This window comes from Taudactylus pleione, unplaced genomic scaffold (genome assembly GCF_031769625.1).
Source record: "Taudactylus pleione unplaced genomic scaffold, aTauple2 ptg001956l, whole genome shotgun sequence".
In the NCBI taxonomy this organism is placed as follows: Eukaryota; Metazoa; Chordata; class Amphibia; order Anura; family Myobatrachidae; genus Taudactylus; species Taudactylus pleione.
Window position 1 is genome coordinate 2,248,891 of NW_028286352.1, and position 17,331 is coordinate 2,266,221.

Consider the following 17,331-nt stretch of genomic DNA (forward strand, 5'->3'; position numbering starts at 1 on the left):
TTTCTTTGACCCCTGGTTATCCCTCTCTTGGTTACATCCTATCCCCCCTCATACCAAGACACCCTTGCCTACTGCAGAATATGTACATTTAATCATGCCTATTTGGTAGACAGCGGGGGTATCGGGTAGCTTTGGAGCAACAGGATATTTATTTTTACAACACACCTTCCATTCTCTGTGCTCCTCACCAGGGGAGTTTTAAGCCCATGTTAATTCCCTGTCCGGGGACCCCTCCTCACTCCTCGGTGGCCGGCATCAGACTGACGTGCCTGACCGACGACTGCAGCTTCAGTAGACTTTGGTCACTAGAGTGTGACCAGAGTTTACCGCTTCTGCGCAGGTCACTGGGGAAATGGCGCTGCTGCCATTTTCCCGGCGACCTCCTCACTGCGCATGCGCAAAACACTGGTCGTGGCGCCCATTTTCCGGTGTTTTGTGCAGGGCTGAGACACCCGGCATCGGACCTCGGATAGGTAAATAGTAGATAATCTGGGTGCATGGTGTGCACCGCACACCCTTCACCCATTATAGATACACCCCTGCTCCTCACTACCAATGCTAACAGTTCCTGCCTGATTATTTCAGGGATCTAGGCCATAAATTCAAGTCAATGACCTATAAAATTAGCAAAAAGAAAGTAATTCCAGTATTATTGTCAAGGGCAGATTTTTTTTATGAAAATCGACAAGTAGAATCTATCTATCTATCAGCTATAACAGTAAAACCACCTGCCTAACATTATGTAGCTCCTCCTTGTGCCACTATAACAGCTCTGGCAATTGAGGCATGTACTCAACAAAACCTCTGAAGGTGCCCTGTGGTATCTGGTACCAAGACATTGCCAGAAGATCCTTTAGGTCCTGTAAATTGAGGTGGGGCCTCCATGGCTCGGACTTTTTTTTCCATCACATCCCACAGATGTTCAATCGCATTGAAATCTGGGAAATTTGGAGGCCAAGTTAACACCTTGAACTGTCCCATGTTTCTCAAAACATTCCTGAGCAATGTTTGCTGTGCGGCAGACTTCATTATTCTGTTGAATGAGGCCGCTGCCATCAGGGAATACCGTTGCCATGAAGAGGTGTATTTGGTCTGCAGCAATATTTAGGTAAGTGATACGTTTCAATATAATATTCACATGAATGCCAGAGCCTAAAGTTTCAGAGCAGAACATTGCCCAGAGCATCACACTGTGTCCGCCAGCTTGGCTTCTTCCCATAGTGCATCCTGGTGCCATCTCTTCCTCTTGTAAAGGACGCACACGCATCGGCTGTCCACATATTGTAAAAGAAACTTGATTCGTCAAACTAGGCCACCTTCTTCCATTGCTCCATGGTCCAGGTTTGGCGCTCTCATGCACATTGCAGGCACTTTCAGCAGAACAAACAGATCAAAATGGGCACTCTGACCGGACTGCGGCTACGCTGCCCCATATGCAGCAAGCTGCGATGCTTCCAACACATTAAGTTATAGAACTGATTGTTAAGTTGATGCCTAATATATCCCACCCCTTGACAGGTGCCATTGTAACGAGCTAAACAATGTTATTGACTTCATCTGCCAGAGGTTTTCATATTATGATGGCTGACGAGTGTGTGTATATATACCACCAAAACCAATGTATACTGCTTCACATGTTGTGGATCAGGCTGTCAATTATACATTCATATGAATGATCAACTTTTTGGTCCCATACCAGACCATTTTCAAGATCACCAGCAATGTACACTAGCCACTCTCAAGCCAAACAGTAAATATGTATATTGTCTTAAATAAATAAATAATTTAATAAAAAACATTGATTTTAAATCACTTAATTGAAATCTAAAAAATGAATAAAAACATAAAGACTTAGGACCAAATTAAATTATCTGCGAGTTCCATTGTGTGAAGTTCCGCGTTACATTAATCCGCACTTTGCTTGATATTTTAATGAAGCATGCTTCCGGTACTCTCAGTGTCACTGGTTAACTCTGCAGAGGGCGACCTACTGTATGTGAAGCGCACAAACGAATGGGTAAATCATTTTTAAACCCCAGAAAGTGGAAAATAAGTTGTCAGGACAGTGTAGACGACTGTTAGTGACTAAAGACAAAGTATAGGAGGCTGGTGCATGGTTGATTTTTGCAACTTTCCTAATGAAGGAAAGTTGTATTTCAGCAAAAAAAAAGTTAATTGTTTTGGGGGGTACATAGTGATTGTTAAGTGTTTGTAAACAAGTTCTAAAAAATAGGAAAAAAAAACACCCAACATACCTGTCCCATTTCATTAACACTTCAACATGCATGCTTTTTAGAGAAAATGACATGAAAAGTTGACATGTCTTAATTGGTCACATTTTACTATATAAGTTCTCTAGATACATTATTATTCATTTGGGGGGGGTACTGCACTGTGTCCCAACATCTATTCTGGAGGTGAAACCATATTAACTCCCAGTGAAACCCACATTATTTTAGCACATATTTCTAATTGAATTGCAAAAAGTTGCGTCCATGGGTTATACCCACGGTAAAAAGTATCATGACCTAGTTTGCGGCTAATTGAATCTGTAATTAATGTTTTTTACTGAAAATTCAACGTTTTCTGGAAAAAAAAATCGAGAGCAAAAATGTGAAAAAAAATCACTTATTTCAAGTGCAGATTTTTTTTTATCAAAACCTACATACAGAATCCTGTTTTTTTTACTAATTTGGTAAGGTGGAACATTGGCGCAACAAGAACCAGAAAGTGTTTCTTTGTCGTGTTTATAGGACTGAAAAAAAAATCTTATTTGCTTTAAGTTCCCTTTCTTTAAATTTCAATAAAAGAAACGAAACACACTTTTTTTGTCCATTTGCACGTAAAACAATTTGCCATGTTATAATGAGTAAAAAGCCTAATAGTGTTGTCTGAAAACACCAAGGGGTAAATTTACTAAAGTGAGAGTTTTTAGAGGTGGAGATGTTGTCAATAGCAACCAATCAGATTCTAGCTATTATCTTATAGAAGGTGCTAGTTAAATGTTACGTAGAATCTGATTGGTTACTATGGGCAATGTCTCTACTTCTAAAGACTCTCACTTTAGTAAATTTACCCCCAAGTCTTCTAGAAAAAAAAACCAAGGTATAATTTGTGTGTATACCACATAAAAACATCAGCGATATTGATGTTGGAATGTGACAAGCGCCAATGTGAAAAGAAAAGTGAGAAAACCTTCAGCAGCAAAGGGGGTTATACCTAGCTATGTGGTCTATAAAATTAGTCTGTTATATTCAAAGCAATATATATATATATATATATATATATATACACACTAGCTAGAGTACCCGGTGTGGCCCGGGATTTTAAGAATGTTTGTTTACACATCATCCTCCAATCTACCTCTCCTTAGGCAGGCCTGATGAAAGTGTGACAAACTTCCCCATCAGCAGTCCTAAGGTCTTCGAAGGAAGTAGGACCTGTAACGGTGTAAAGCAAACTTCGGAGATAGGAGCATTCAAAATTTGTAGGGGGTACAGTGTAAACACGGCCAAGAGCTTCTGTTGCTCTGATACCAGGATGACCATCTACAGCGAGTCCCTGTTTTCTGCGCAGAAAAACTTTTGGAGAAGCATTCTATGTGTAATATATTGACAGCTAACAGTACACCAGCATCCTTGCAAAGTCATCATTTTGACAAATTTGGAAGAAAGAAGTGAATGTTGTTGCGTAATTTGGTATAGTCAGAGAGCTGAGAATGCTGGCAAAGCCTGCTAAAGCTCTCTTCAATAATAAACATTAAGATAATGACAAAACATGACAACAGAAAACGCTTGCTCCGAGGCCCAATCCATATGCCGTGAGGCCCCACAATGAGTGTCCAGCAAAAATTGTGTTTTTTTAATTAATAAAAAATTAACAGTAATTAAATTCCATTTCAATTCTTTTTAGTTGCCTCCGCTGTGTTTTAATTTGCTCGTATGTAAAATGTCACGAACTTCGCTTGTAAACTGTGGATTTGTAAAGAAGGACAGAAGTACAGAAGGACAAATTTTCGCTTTTATATATAGATAGAGAAAAAAAATAGTAGATAAGCTAAATCCTTTTCTAATTCCGTACCTGACCTGTAGAGGGTGAATGCTATGCAAAATTGTGTTTTTTAATTAATTAAAAATTAACAGTAATTAACTTCGATTTAGTAGAGAAGATAGAAAAAAAAATAGTAAATAAGATAAATCCTTTTGTAATTCTGTACCTGACCTGTAGAGGGCGAATGCTATGCAAAAATTGTGGTTTTTCATTAATTAAAAATTAACAGTAATTTTGATTTCAAATTTTTTTAGTTGCCTCCGCCGTGTTTTAATATGCTCGTATGTAAAATTACACGATCGTGGCTTGTAAACTGTGAATTTGTATAGAAAGAGAGAAGGGCAATTTTTTGCTTTTATATAGTAGATATATACTTTGTATATGTATATATATATTTATATATACATATATATATATATATATATATATATATACACATACATAATGTATATATGTATGTATAAAAAAAAATATTAGATTTCACCTGAGAAAATTCTTTTTTTTTTTTTTTTTTATGCTCACAAGTACCAAAATGTGTGAAATGCTGGCAGGTGACCTGCTGTCCTGTTTGACAAGCGGATTCCCCCACCATTTAGGCATTTCGTGAACATACCAGAAGAGGGGTATTCAAGTTTAGGTACAGGGGGAAGTCTGACAACTTCTTTCTTAGTTAATGCCCATAAAATAAAACCATATCTTATCCGGTATGCTGTTATGAGTTAACCCTATCTCTTCTGGGGAAAAAAAACAAACACTCTCAAAATATTTGCTTGCACTGAAGTAATTTCCATTTTAGCCAATGCAGGAACAAAAATGCATTGATTAAGGTGCAAATTATCTCCTGTAATGAAGGGGTTACTGTGGCTGAAGAATGCAGTCTGCACCTCTCATCTCCTTCAAGCTGTAGACAGAGCAGATGTTATTTCTGTCTTCCCATTGTTACAGAGATGTGAAGCCTGTGTATTTATAGTTTGAGCAGATCTATGAAGCGGTTCTGTAGCACAGTGATATTGTAATGAGCACTTGTTTTGCAGTCAGCAGTTTTGGTCATCCCTGTTTATAAGGTGCTGCTTATTATTCCGCAGGCCAGCATTTCTCGTGTCTCTCCCTTAGAGAACAGAAGAGGAGTCAGGTCATCTGCAGATGGATTAGGCAGAGGAATCCACTTTTGTACTATGCTAGGCAGTAAGTGTGACCCAGCAATATTACCAGCTATAGGGCCTGTTGCTGAGTCACATGCTGCGGCGACTGCTTTAGCATCTTTTGCTAAAATGTGAGATATTGTTATGAAACGGAGACTTATGAAACTGTAACATAACTGTAAAAAAAAAAGCCTTAAATGTATATAGGAATGTTAGTAGACATTTGTGTGCTCCCAAGTAAACTGATGTTAGGGCCTCCGCGTACATGAAGCACAACATTTCTTCACTCCTCCTACTGATCAGTCGAAGACTTAGGGATGGCCATCAATGGTCTGACACAGATGATAAATAGTTCACCATCGATTGATGGTGAAAGCAGTCGCGGAGGTCCCAATGTCAGATAGTATGAGCGATCCCTGTCTGCGCATCTGCAATGGGGGCCACCGATGGTTCAAACATCCATGGTTTCCTCCCTAATAGTTAAAAATGTTTGATGGTAAACCCATCGATGGCCATCCTTGCTAAGGCTCCAGCTTCAAAAACCACTAGGAATCCTCCTATCGTAGTCTTCCTTGTGCTTGCTATGAAAATGCGCTGATCAACCGCCAGAACCCGCGTCATTAAGCCGGGAGTGGTGAGTAATAGTCTGCAGCCCCACCGCTGCCGCCGTAATGTGGCCCTGACAGCTGTGCCTCCTGCTAAGCAGTAGCTCCGCGGCCTTAACTGATAATAAAAAGTGGATTCTAAGAAATAGAGAGTAGTAATAATGATTAGTTACTATTTAATGCTAAAACTGGGACTGATACAGAGTTGGATATAACTTTAACTTGTTCGGGGGTTGCAGATTGTACCTCATTGAACAGCCGCGGTAGCTTAGTTACTTCCTTATGCTAATTCGAGATCTGCCTGTGTATACTTCAAGTCTGTGCAACTGCATGTGGAAGCTGTTCCCTCCCACTGTTTATACATCACTAGTATCTGGACCTATTTACTACCGTTTTCTCCTGAGGTAATACTGGCCCCTATGTTGCTCTTAAGTTGGCCCAAGCTTTGAAAGCTACCCAAAATGTTAATTTATTCTTCCTTTGGGGCACATTTTGCTCCATTGTTTTTTGTAGCAAGATATGTATAACCCTACATCACCTCCACTGTATTTGTATTTTATGCACTATTGATATATTAGGTCCATATGTCCTAGACATTTCCTCTGGAAGTTCAATGGACAAATGCAGGGGGAACTACCATAAAGTCCAAAGATAGAGGGTTCCTTTAGCAGAGTTGAATTCTGCAGGATGATACAGTCCCTTGATATAGGTGGATTATATAGGTGATGGTGCTGAAGAGGTAGTGGGTGGCAATGGCCACATTTAGTCCAGTGAGGATTTCCAGGGCTTGGCCAGGGTGATGCAGAGTATAGTCAAAGTCCCAGCACAAAGTGTCCCACAGCTTTGCCAAAGGCCTCTTTTTTATTTTAAATATTATGTTATACAATACATTCCATCTTTAGTGTATAATTTAGCGTTATAATTTTAATAATTTTTGTAACCATCCTGTGTAGCGTCTGAACAGAACCACTTGGTAGTTCAATATCTACAAAGTCTAACCAACCTATTTCTGCAAGAACGGGAAAACCTAAGATGACATCATCTCCTCGACCAATAAGAAACAAGATTGTATTAGAGACCATGATAAGCATAATTATTTGATGTTAGAACAAGTTTGAATTGCATGTAGCATTTGTGCATTGTAACTAATTGTAGGGTACCATATACAGGTTGAGTCTCCCATATCCAAATATTCCAAAATACAGAATCATTTTGGCATGACTGAGTTAATGAAACCTTTGATTTTTGATTGTTCAATGTCCACAAACTTTGTCTAAGGCACAAATTATTAAAAATATTGTATAAAATTACCTGCAGGCTGTGTGTATAAGGTGTATATAACACATAAATGCATTCTGTGTGTATATTGGGGTCCCATCCCCAAGATATCTCATTATGATATGCAAATATTCCAAAATACAGAATATTCCGTTATCCAAAATACCCCTGGTTCCAAGCATTTTGGATATGGGACACTCAACCTGTAATACATTTATTATCTATAGTCTTAAGAATGTGACCGACCATTCTAGTGAAAAGTATGTTATCAGTCCCTTCTATAATTGTCCCACGTTTGTCCTTCTCTCTTTTTATTATTTTGTTGAGACTACTCTGAAATGGCCGCCACACATGCACTATCATTGTCTCAGACCATCCCAAAATGACAGCCGCATGCACTGTGGTGATTATTTATCAGACCATTCTAAAATGGCCGCAGCTCATGCACAGTTTACACTGGGATACCGGACTACTTTAAAATGGCTGCTACGCATGTTCAGCACATGGAGGCTTTATTTAGCTGTCTGTTCATTAATTTTAAGTGTAATCCATTTTAGAATCGTTCATTTATTTTTCCCACAGTGCAATTAACACTTTGAGCATATGGTATTTATAACTTATTTATATGGGTATTGTTTTTAAACACTATTTCCGGTTTGGTAAAAAATGGAAGTTGTGATGTCACACTTCCTTTTTTATTCCTGACATATTGATTATGTCATTATTGATTTATTTTTGTGGGTATATAAACCTGTTTAGTTTTGTGGTTGCCATCCATCTAATGAAGTCCCTCTGAGATGAAACACGTTGAAGCATCGAGGCCTCGCCCGGATGCCTTCCGCCATATTTGTTTCCAATTTTGACACCCTATTTGGGGTCTTTACACATAAGGATGTTTTTATTCTTTTTGATCCCATTTTTTAATCCTCATGTATTTTATGCTGATATAAATTTTAAGATATTATTACACTATTTTTGTGCTATTCTCCATTTCTACATGGACCAATCGGAGATGACATTGCTTCACATTTTCCGTTTGTTGACCATCACAAATGCCACACAGATTATCACATTTATATTTAGCTTTGGTACGAGCATATTTATGCAATGTTAGTTTTGATGATCACATTGTATATATACTTAGATTTTTTTCTTGCTGTACTGTGGCTAGCATTGGATGACAGCATTTGGATGTCTTTTATGACTTCCACCAGATAAGCAAATATTTATTATTTTTGATAAATAAATGTAATCTGTTTGTTTACAGGGATGGAAGATCTACAGTGTCTAGATAGACCAGTGGTCTCCAACGTTAATTGAGGTGTGAGCTACTTTAGACAAATGAAACCTGAAGAGCTACTAAAATTGTAGAAAAAAAAATCTGGCTAAAAACCGAAAAATTGAAAATGGAAAAAAAAAATGTTTCATAGAAAACAACAATGCACTTAATTATTACAGTGATATTGTTGTAGTTTGTAAATAAAAGTTAAGCACAGGCACATTTCACTGATAATTACCTGCTCCAAGGATGTCCGTGCAGTAGAGGAGCAAAAGATATAGGCAGGGCTGCTGTGCGATTTTCCGACAGGGCTGTGCGGGAGTCACTGGCTCCGCCGTAGCGTATACACCGTGGGTGGAACCATGTGGAAGCACGTCAGGTGATTGCTGTAAAGGTTACGGAAATCACCTGACGTGCTTCCCTGTGGCTCCACCCATGGCGTTGATGCCACGGGGGAGCACACGTCAGAGGTAATTTCCTCCTAGTTGACTTGGTAGTACTGCAGCTAGGTGAGCTACCAAAGTGGAGTCCGCGAGCTACCGGTTTGAGACCACTGAGATAGCCAGTCAATAGGTTGGCACCAAATGGTTGACAGATGACCAAATAGGTAGACAGGGTCAACTGGTTGACAGTTAAAAGTTCGACATGGACTAAGGTTGACAGGGTTAAATAATTGACAGGGTCAAAAGGTTGATACATGTGTCTATCTATCTATCTATCTATCTATCTATCTATCTATCTTTCAATCTATCTATCATTATGTGTTTTTGTTAATTTTGGGCTTGTTGGCTTTTTAGCTTTGTATTGTTATATGTATGTTTACTATTGTACTAACATAGGCATACATACAGTGAGAGCCTTGTATATATGTCTTCTGGTACGAAGGAAGTCTTTTCCTCTTGTTGATTGATGTGACTGAGTGGATGCCGGCACTACGGTGTTGCTTGGTTATACCTGACGCTAGTGTTTTGGTGAAGTGATGTTAATGTTCTACCAATTAGTGCTGTGAGGCGATGTAGTGGGTGTCTGCCCCATGTGATATGTGACCACCCTCTCTGGTGATTGGTTGATTCACGATGAGGCTTGGCTCTACTTCCCCCTAAGTGGGAGTGGCTTCTTGGGTGTGCATTCCAGCATGGACTGTCCACTGAACACTAATTACATGGCTCTCATCTGGTAAGTATTGCCTGTGTTATGTAAACTGTGGATTATTGCTTGCGAATGTTGCACTTTTCTTGATGGCTTGAACATCCTGGGGAGTTTTTCTACCTTGACAAAGGTCTCGCATGGGACTGAAATGTCGGACATAGACTGTTTATTAGGACACTGGTGGTATGCAACTAATAAATGATTTCTTACTGCTGAGATGGTGAGTGCCGTCCAAGTTTGGATTTTTTTATATACAAGTGGACCTCAAGTTTTTGATGGTTGCACCCCAAATGGATGAAATTGTTACAATGAGTGCTGGCTTTACTGGATTCTATCTATCCTTATGTATATAATGGCTTGCTGTGGCTCTGGCTTGGGGCCAGAACAGTATGATAATTAAGAGAGGAATGCTGTTAGCGGTAAGTACATTCAAGATAGAATTGCGCTCTATGTACAGTATAAAGCATCTTAATTAACCTTCATTATTATCAGCTGATATATTGCCCCTACAATTGTTAACACTTGTGCGCTTAATTTTGTTAGGGGTATATTTACTAAAGCGAGAGTTTTTAGAAGTGGAGATGTTGCTCATAACAACCAATCAGATTTGAGCTATTATCTTCTAGAACAGGGGTGGGGAACCTTTTTTCTGTCGAGGGCCATTTTGATATATATAACATCATTCGTGGGCCCGGTGCAGGCCGCGGTCCCTCAATGTGACGTCACGCGGGGCGGGGCCACAATCACCATTGATTACAGCAATACCCAGAGAATTCTGGGGATGCTCCGGGGAGCTGTAAGGCCAGAGGTGTACCGTCAAAAGGGTCCAAAGGATGCTACTTGCGGCCCTGCTGCATAGATTCTGGCTGCAGTGTGCCATTCTGGGCACCCTGCTAACCAGATGAGGCTTGCAGAAAAAAGCTCAGAGGGCCAGTCCAAATGATTCCCCGGGCATTATACTGCCCCAGGGCCTGAGGTTCCCCATCCTTGTTCTAGAAGGTGCTAGATAAATCTTAAGTAGAATCTGATTGGTTGCTATGGGCAACATCTCCATTTCTAAAAAGGCTCACTTGTTTTTTATGTTTTATCACTTATCTTTCCTCTTGTGGCCTGGTGTGTCTAGCAGCATATGGCTCTGCCTCAATACAATCCACCATTTTAAAATACCTCTGACTTGATGGAAGTTGGGCCCATGTGAGTCAGAGGAGCGGAGGGAGGAGCAGAAGCTGTTAGTATAACAGAGGCACCCTTATTGGGGTAACCCCATTAGATCCAGGCCTGTTGCTATGTTATGCGAATGATCATCAGGGGCTTTCAGATTCCTTTTTGTACAGAGCCTGACTTGCAGAATCCCGTTTTGAAGCCGGGCCAATAGACAGTCTGCCGCTCACAGACTTCAGACACAAGAGATTGTGAAAGGAGATCCGGGCTGACGACAGCTTACGTTTCGTGCGCCAGCTAAAGAAAACGTGATAAGATTGTAAACAAGATCTCACAGTTCTGACAAGACGTCTCCTTATCTATAAATGATTGCTGAGAAATGATCATTTGTGCCCAAGATGGTGGCAGTGATTTGGGCTGATATAGAGAAAGAAAGAAGCTGGAATCCAGGCACTGGAAGAGCATTCATTTTAAAAACACAAAGAAATACAAAACCTTTGGGTCTGATTCAGCAGTGGACGCAAATACAAACGCAACTGGCTAATTTATGCACGCCCATGAAAAGCCGTTTATATGTACAGATGCCTGCGTTTAGCCCCAAACGCTGACAGCCTGTGCCTGGCTTTGCGATGGATTCCTCCGTGCTCCGTAATCGCAATGCGGGTTATATGCATGCGTGAAGGCTAAAAATCGCTCGATCTGCGTCCGTAATCGCCATTGCGTTCATGAATCAGGCCCTTTGTTCATACTCTGCAAACTGCCTTTCGTTAAACATAAAGATGTGAATCTGCTGTTTAATATTTGTACAATAATGACAGTATACTTTTGTTAAACACATTTCATTTTGTGTGTATGTATACTAACTAGTACTTGTCTATGTCGTAAAAATAGAAGTTTTCTCAATTCCCTACTACAGTACACTTATTATCTGTCCGATTAATTATTCTTTTTATTTTTTTTAAGATGTAATTTTTTTTTTTCTATCCTCAGACCCGTCTGTGGAATCCGAGGCAAAACTCTTATCATCAACTTACCAGGTAGCAAGAAAGGATCACAGGTAAGCCTAGTTCAGCATCCTTCTGTAGGAGCTTATCATTGTTTCGGTAGTTGAAACATAGCCACCATTTTATATTGGCAATGACATTAGACACTAAATAGGAGAACCACTTAATAAAAATCTAACCGTAGCTAAGTCTATAATTAAATGAACCTGCAGTTGGTATAGGTCTGTCTTTCCCACATCCAGTCCTCGGGAACCCCTAACAGTGCATGTTTTCCTGATCTCCGAGTGGGTGCACAGGTTGTATCCATTACTGGCTGACACATTTACAAAGATCCACAGGTGGAGCTAATTATGTCACTTGTGATACTGAGGGGATCTGTAAAGCATGCACTGTTAGGGGTCCTGCCACCCCTATCTGGGGCTGTAAAATAGGGTCAGGAACTATTTAATTAAATCATTTCATTAACACTGATGGCATGGATAAGAGTCCCAATGAGCTTGCATTACTGAGGTAAAACAACTAACATTTTCCTGGTTAACCTAACACATTGCATGTAGAATAACATTGTGGGGTCATTAAGATGTGAAATTCCTTTAGGTACAAGCGGTTACCGTAATTTTTCTTGCCAGGTGGGCCATCTCCCCGTTTTGTATTTTCTAAGTAAACTGAGCACTGTAATCATGAATGTTTGTACGGGTGTGGTATGATTGGTCGTCAGTTATTATGTCGACATAATGTTGCAGTAGACGCTAATGTTGCAGTAGGCGCCTGAAGGCAAAAGACGCACACTGCTGGCATCACAGATCTGAGGACTGTGTACGTAGAGGTAGCATTCGACCACCATCGAACAGCCAATCGGCCATCTTGAGTAGGCCTAGTCTTACTCAAAATGGCTGCCAAACTCCACTGCCGAGGCCAATACATTTGCATCGGAAGACGCAGACGCTAGCCTCGTCATGCCCAGAAAACAGGGCAGACACGCCCCCTGTTTTCCGAAACGCATAGCCTTTCTGCCTCCAATCCACTGTAATCATCAAAGCTGAATCAGGCCCTTAGTTCCTATTAATTGGCTAATCTGCCGCCCTTTGTGTAACTGAAAAAGGAAATACTTCTACCAAAATACCCCCACTGCATTCATTATTTACTTAGTGGAAGAATAGTGTTATTTCTGTGAGCACGTTCAGCCTGCTCAGCCTCTTAGTAGGGTACCTAGTGAGCCTTCATGATGGTGTCTTATGTTCAAAACTCATGCCCATGTCTTACATTAAGCCTTACTTCATGGGATGGGGAAGCGGGGGTCCTCTTTATGGTCAACATTCAATAGTATAAACGTTGACTGTTTACTTTAATTTTTCATATTGCACTTGTATGTAATACAATATGATTGTGTGAAATGTTTGCTTTTTTTAAATTTGATGTCCTGATGTGCAGAAAGTTTAAATGTAAGAATAGAATCCTTTAAGGTGATAACTAAATAAAATATACAGACATACTGTTGTTCCACCCCCATATTGCTTTATGTATTGATGTAGAACATTTTCCAAATCCATTATAGTACATTCTGCTGCTGCACTTGCTGCCTCTTGTTTTTTCTGTATAAACAACACAGAATATTACGTTTGTCATCTGATTTTATGGAACATTTCCTGAAACCTATAAATATTCTATACATCAAATGGCAAGTACAATCAGGGGCGGAACAATAATCTAGCAAACCAGATATTTGGGATCCATTAGTTCTCTGGGAATAGCAAAGAAAATGATTTGTTCTTCTTTAAAGAACACAGAATTTGAAATTAAATCAAGAACCAAACAATGTTTCCTTTTAATGGAACCTTGCAGCTTTGAACAGAGTGTCCTTTTGTGCTGGACTGTTAAGGAGGGAGGATGGAGATGAAGATTGTAGATAAACATGATTTTATTTTTTTTTTTACATATTTTGTAAACTTTAACTAGTTATGATGTAATTTGTCTAGTATTGTCCTCCCCGACCCCGCGGTTACAGTTAATACCGTTGACCAACTCCTTGTTCTCCAAATCCTCCACACCATTGGCCTCCGTGATACAGCTTTCCCCTTGTTCAACTCGGCTAGCCGAAAATCTGTCTAAGTCGCAATTTGATACGACTAGGATGCTTCGGGAGACTGTGCTGATTAATTTGATATGTGATACTTGTATATCTTATATGTAAATCAATTAGATTGTGTGAAATGTTTATTTGCGTGCAATCTGTGTGAAATGTATATCTGTATGCGACTGAGCCTGGTAACGGAACTTGGCGTGGAAAAAAATCCTAGCACTTCATATGCCGAGTCTCAATTGCACACAGATGTACAATTGTCTCATATGGAATGAATCCGAACTGTCTCCTGGTTCTGTCCTAGTCGTATCACATTGTCGGCAAAAAAAGACACAAAAAAGTCACCCGGCGCTAGCAGAGTCTCAAAGTACCAGGCGCGCCAAGAGCGTCTGTTTGGCGCGACGACAGCAAATAGGAGTGAGGACATATCTGTACCTCCACCTTCCCATATGGTTTTATCAAGATTATATCTTTGGCCGCCTCCTCTTCTCACTCTGCCCCTCTGCACCTCAGTCAGCAAATCATCTCCTTTGGGCTATAATACCATTTCCAAATAATTTTTCGTCCCATGGCCTCTAACCTTCTGTTCTCTCCCGTATAATATGCTGTCTGACCTTCTCCCAATCCTGCTGCTGACAACTCCTTAGTAATCCCAGATACGGGCCGTTTGTCCTCTGGAAGCCGCTAAAACCTTTATTATCATCATCCCTCTCCCACCTGGACTACTGTAATCTGCTCTACTCTGGCCTTCTAACTTCTGCCTCCCACCCTCTAAAGTCTGTCCTTAACTTTGCTGCTCACCTAACTGACACTCCACCTCTGCTTAACCACTTTGCCAATCGCTCCACTGGCTCATTGTCCTATCCAGAATCAAGTTCAAACTAGTCTCTCTCATCTAGAGCACCCCCAACCATCCTCTCCTCATCTTAAATTATTCTCTCTCTCTCTCTCCCGCCCATATTGCTCCGCCAGTGGCAGCTTCCTCTCCTCCACACTGCTGAATTCTTCCCACTCTCTGTCAGAACTTCTCCCATACACCTCCGCTCAGACTGTCACCCAGCCCTAGAGATGCCTTTAACACACATCTCTTCAATCAAAGCCTTCCAACCGCTTCCCCTAACTCTCCAGCCTCCGCCTCCCACTGCTCTGTGCCCCTCACATTTTTGGGTCCGCTTATATTCTGTATGGAATATTAGGTCTTGCTAGCAGAGTCATCTCCCCTCTTTGTATTTTCTATGAAAACTGAGCACTGTAATCATGTATGTTTGTAAGGGTGTGATATGATTGGTCGTCAGTTATCATGTGGACATGCAACAGGTAGACTTAAGAATGGCGACATGGTCGAACTGCAGCATGCCGACATTCATCATGTTTGCATGAAGGTTATATCGACATGATGAACTGTTGACAAACCATCCTTGGTGGTCTATGATGTCTTACCTTCGGCCGGCGGCGGCTCTAGCGGCTTTTTACCGTGGATCTGTTCCTGCATGACGTCTCAGCAGTGGTGTTCTGGTGAGTATTCTACCCTCTATCCCTAATCCTAATCTCTATCCCTCCCCCGGCAGCCTAACCCTAACCCCTCCGCCCACAGCCTAATTCTAACCCTCCTGGCGGCGCCTAAACCTAACTTTCGTCATTTCACATTGTGAACATGCCGACGTGTTCCATGTCAACACTTTGAACCATTTTGACCTTATAGTGCCGAAACTTTGAATGTCGTCACGGTTACTGTCGAACATCTGACCGGATACCATTTGTAAAGCTATGTGCTTGTCTGTATTAGTATGTAGCCAAGTAAATTGCTACAAGCTTCCCCCCTTATGTATGGTGATATGGAACCTTTGTGACAATTTTATAAAGAAAAGATTATTCTAATAACAACAAAATGTTACATGGTGGATTTTCTTTAACTAGTCCCCATAGCAACCAATCAGGTTCTAGCTATTAACTTCTAGAAGGTGCTACTGTAGATAAATGATAAGTACAATCTGATTGGTTGCTATGGGCAACATCTCCACTTCTAAAAACTCTGACTTTAGTAAACATACCCCATAGATTTAGAGGAGGACGCATTGTCGATGTTTGCGCAGTTGAGCGATTATTCCTGCGCATGAGCGAAAAGTACTAAAAACCCCTACGATGCTTGTGTTCCCATAAGTGTAGGTGAGGCCCGCTGATGTGTACAGAGTTGCTGGAACCAGCGAGGCAAAACAATGGGCGTTCCTGGGTGGTGAATTGTAGGTGGCACAAAGTGAACGCAAAAAATAGCTGTCTCATGGGCGTGTACACGGGGCGTGTCAGTGAACACGGCTGCATTCCCAAATGCAGAGCCCCGGCCCCAGAGGCCATGTTTAGCGGGAGTTCAGAAGGAGACTCTGCGCCAGCCATAGGCAGCTGCAAGTGGCGATGGTGAACCGATGGTGGAGTGTTTGGAACCACCAGCAGATGTGAACTGTCCACGGGCATTGAAAGAGGGTGTCGCAGGACTTGCACAGTCCGGCATATGCTAGTGCACAAGAGGAAGGCTTGAAACTAGCACTTGCAAAGGGGATACAGTAAATATCCCGGCGGCGCGATGCCGGCGCTGATATTGCTGGTGTCGGAATCCTGACGCCTCTCACAATATCGACGCCGGCATCTCGACTGCCGGGATACCATAAGGTAAGTAGTGGGGTGGAGGGGAGGGTTAGGGTTAGTTTTAGGGGTTAGGGTTAGGCACTAGGGGGGGGGGGGTTAGGTTCAGACACTAGAGGGGAAGGTTAGGGTTAGGCATCAAAGAGGGAGGGTTAGGGTAGGGAGAGGGGGAGGGTTACCATACCAAACAACAAGTGTCAGTATGCTAGCCCTATCGGGATGCCAGTGTTGGGATCCTGACAGCCGGCATCCCATACACAACCCCTTGCAAAGACCTGCGGCTGCAATAGCATCTACCCCATAATGTGGCTGCTACGTGTCTTTATTCAGTACATGCGAGCAGGCGATACTCTGATTGATTGTGCGCAGGAGCAGGCCCTTTCCTCTAATGAAGTGCGTCATTGATTGGGGATTGTCAGCCATAGCTGGCTGCTGTCTTGTGAAGAAAAAAAAACAGCTAAAAGTAAAATAGTTTAAAGATAGAAAAAAAAACACCATAAAGCTACAGAGAACCATCATCATTCATTCAGTTTTTGTGTTCTCTCCCTCACCTATTTTCCCCCACAGCTTACACATTTGATGTAAAAGCCGTGACGTTAATGGCTCCTTTGTTTCCTGTGGGCTGAAACATAAATGAGGGGCTTGATGGGCAATAAATCATTTCTCAGTAATACAGAAATGTCTAATTCTGCCTGTAGTAAGAGTCCCGCTAATTATGGCTTTTTCAAAGAATTCCTTAAAAATGCACTTTAACCCATGCCAAAGACAAAAAGCCGGCTTGTGATGTTATACGTTAGGGTTTCACTTTTCTTCATTAATTTCCTATGTACACCGCAGCGCCCGGGGATAAACATTACCTTTCAAACACTATAGGTAGAAATAATTGCAGATGTGCCTCACCGAGGATAGTTAGCAGGAATTCGGATATGTAAAAATATTGCTTTGT

General features: G+C 41.2%; 1 protein-coding gene across 16 annotated transcripts in view; it reads left to right on the forward strand.

The window, feature by feature from the left end:
- The window catches only part of GPHN (gephyrin), a 383,133-nt gene that overhangs the window by 208,889 nt on the left and 156,913 nt on the right, over window positions 1–17,331 (forward strand). For all 16 annotated transcript variants that reach the window (XM_088465315.1, XM_088465310.1, XM_088465314.1 and 13 more), the window contains exon 6: window positions 11,655–11,721. In XM_088465315.1, coding sequence (XP_088321441.1) covers window positions 11,655–11,721 — 67 coding nt within the window. The remainder of the gene's footprint in view (window positions 1–11,654; window positions 11,722–17,331) is intronic.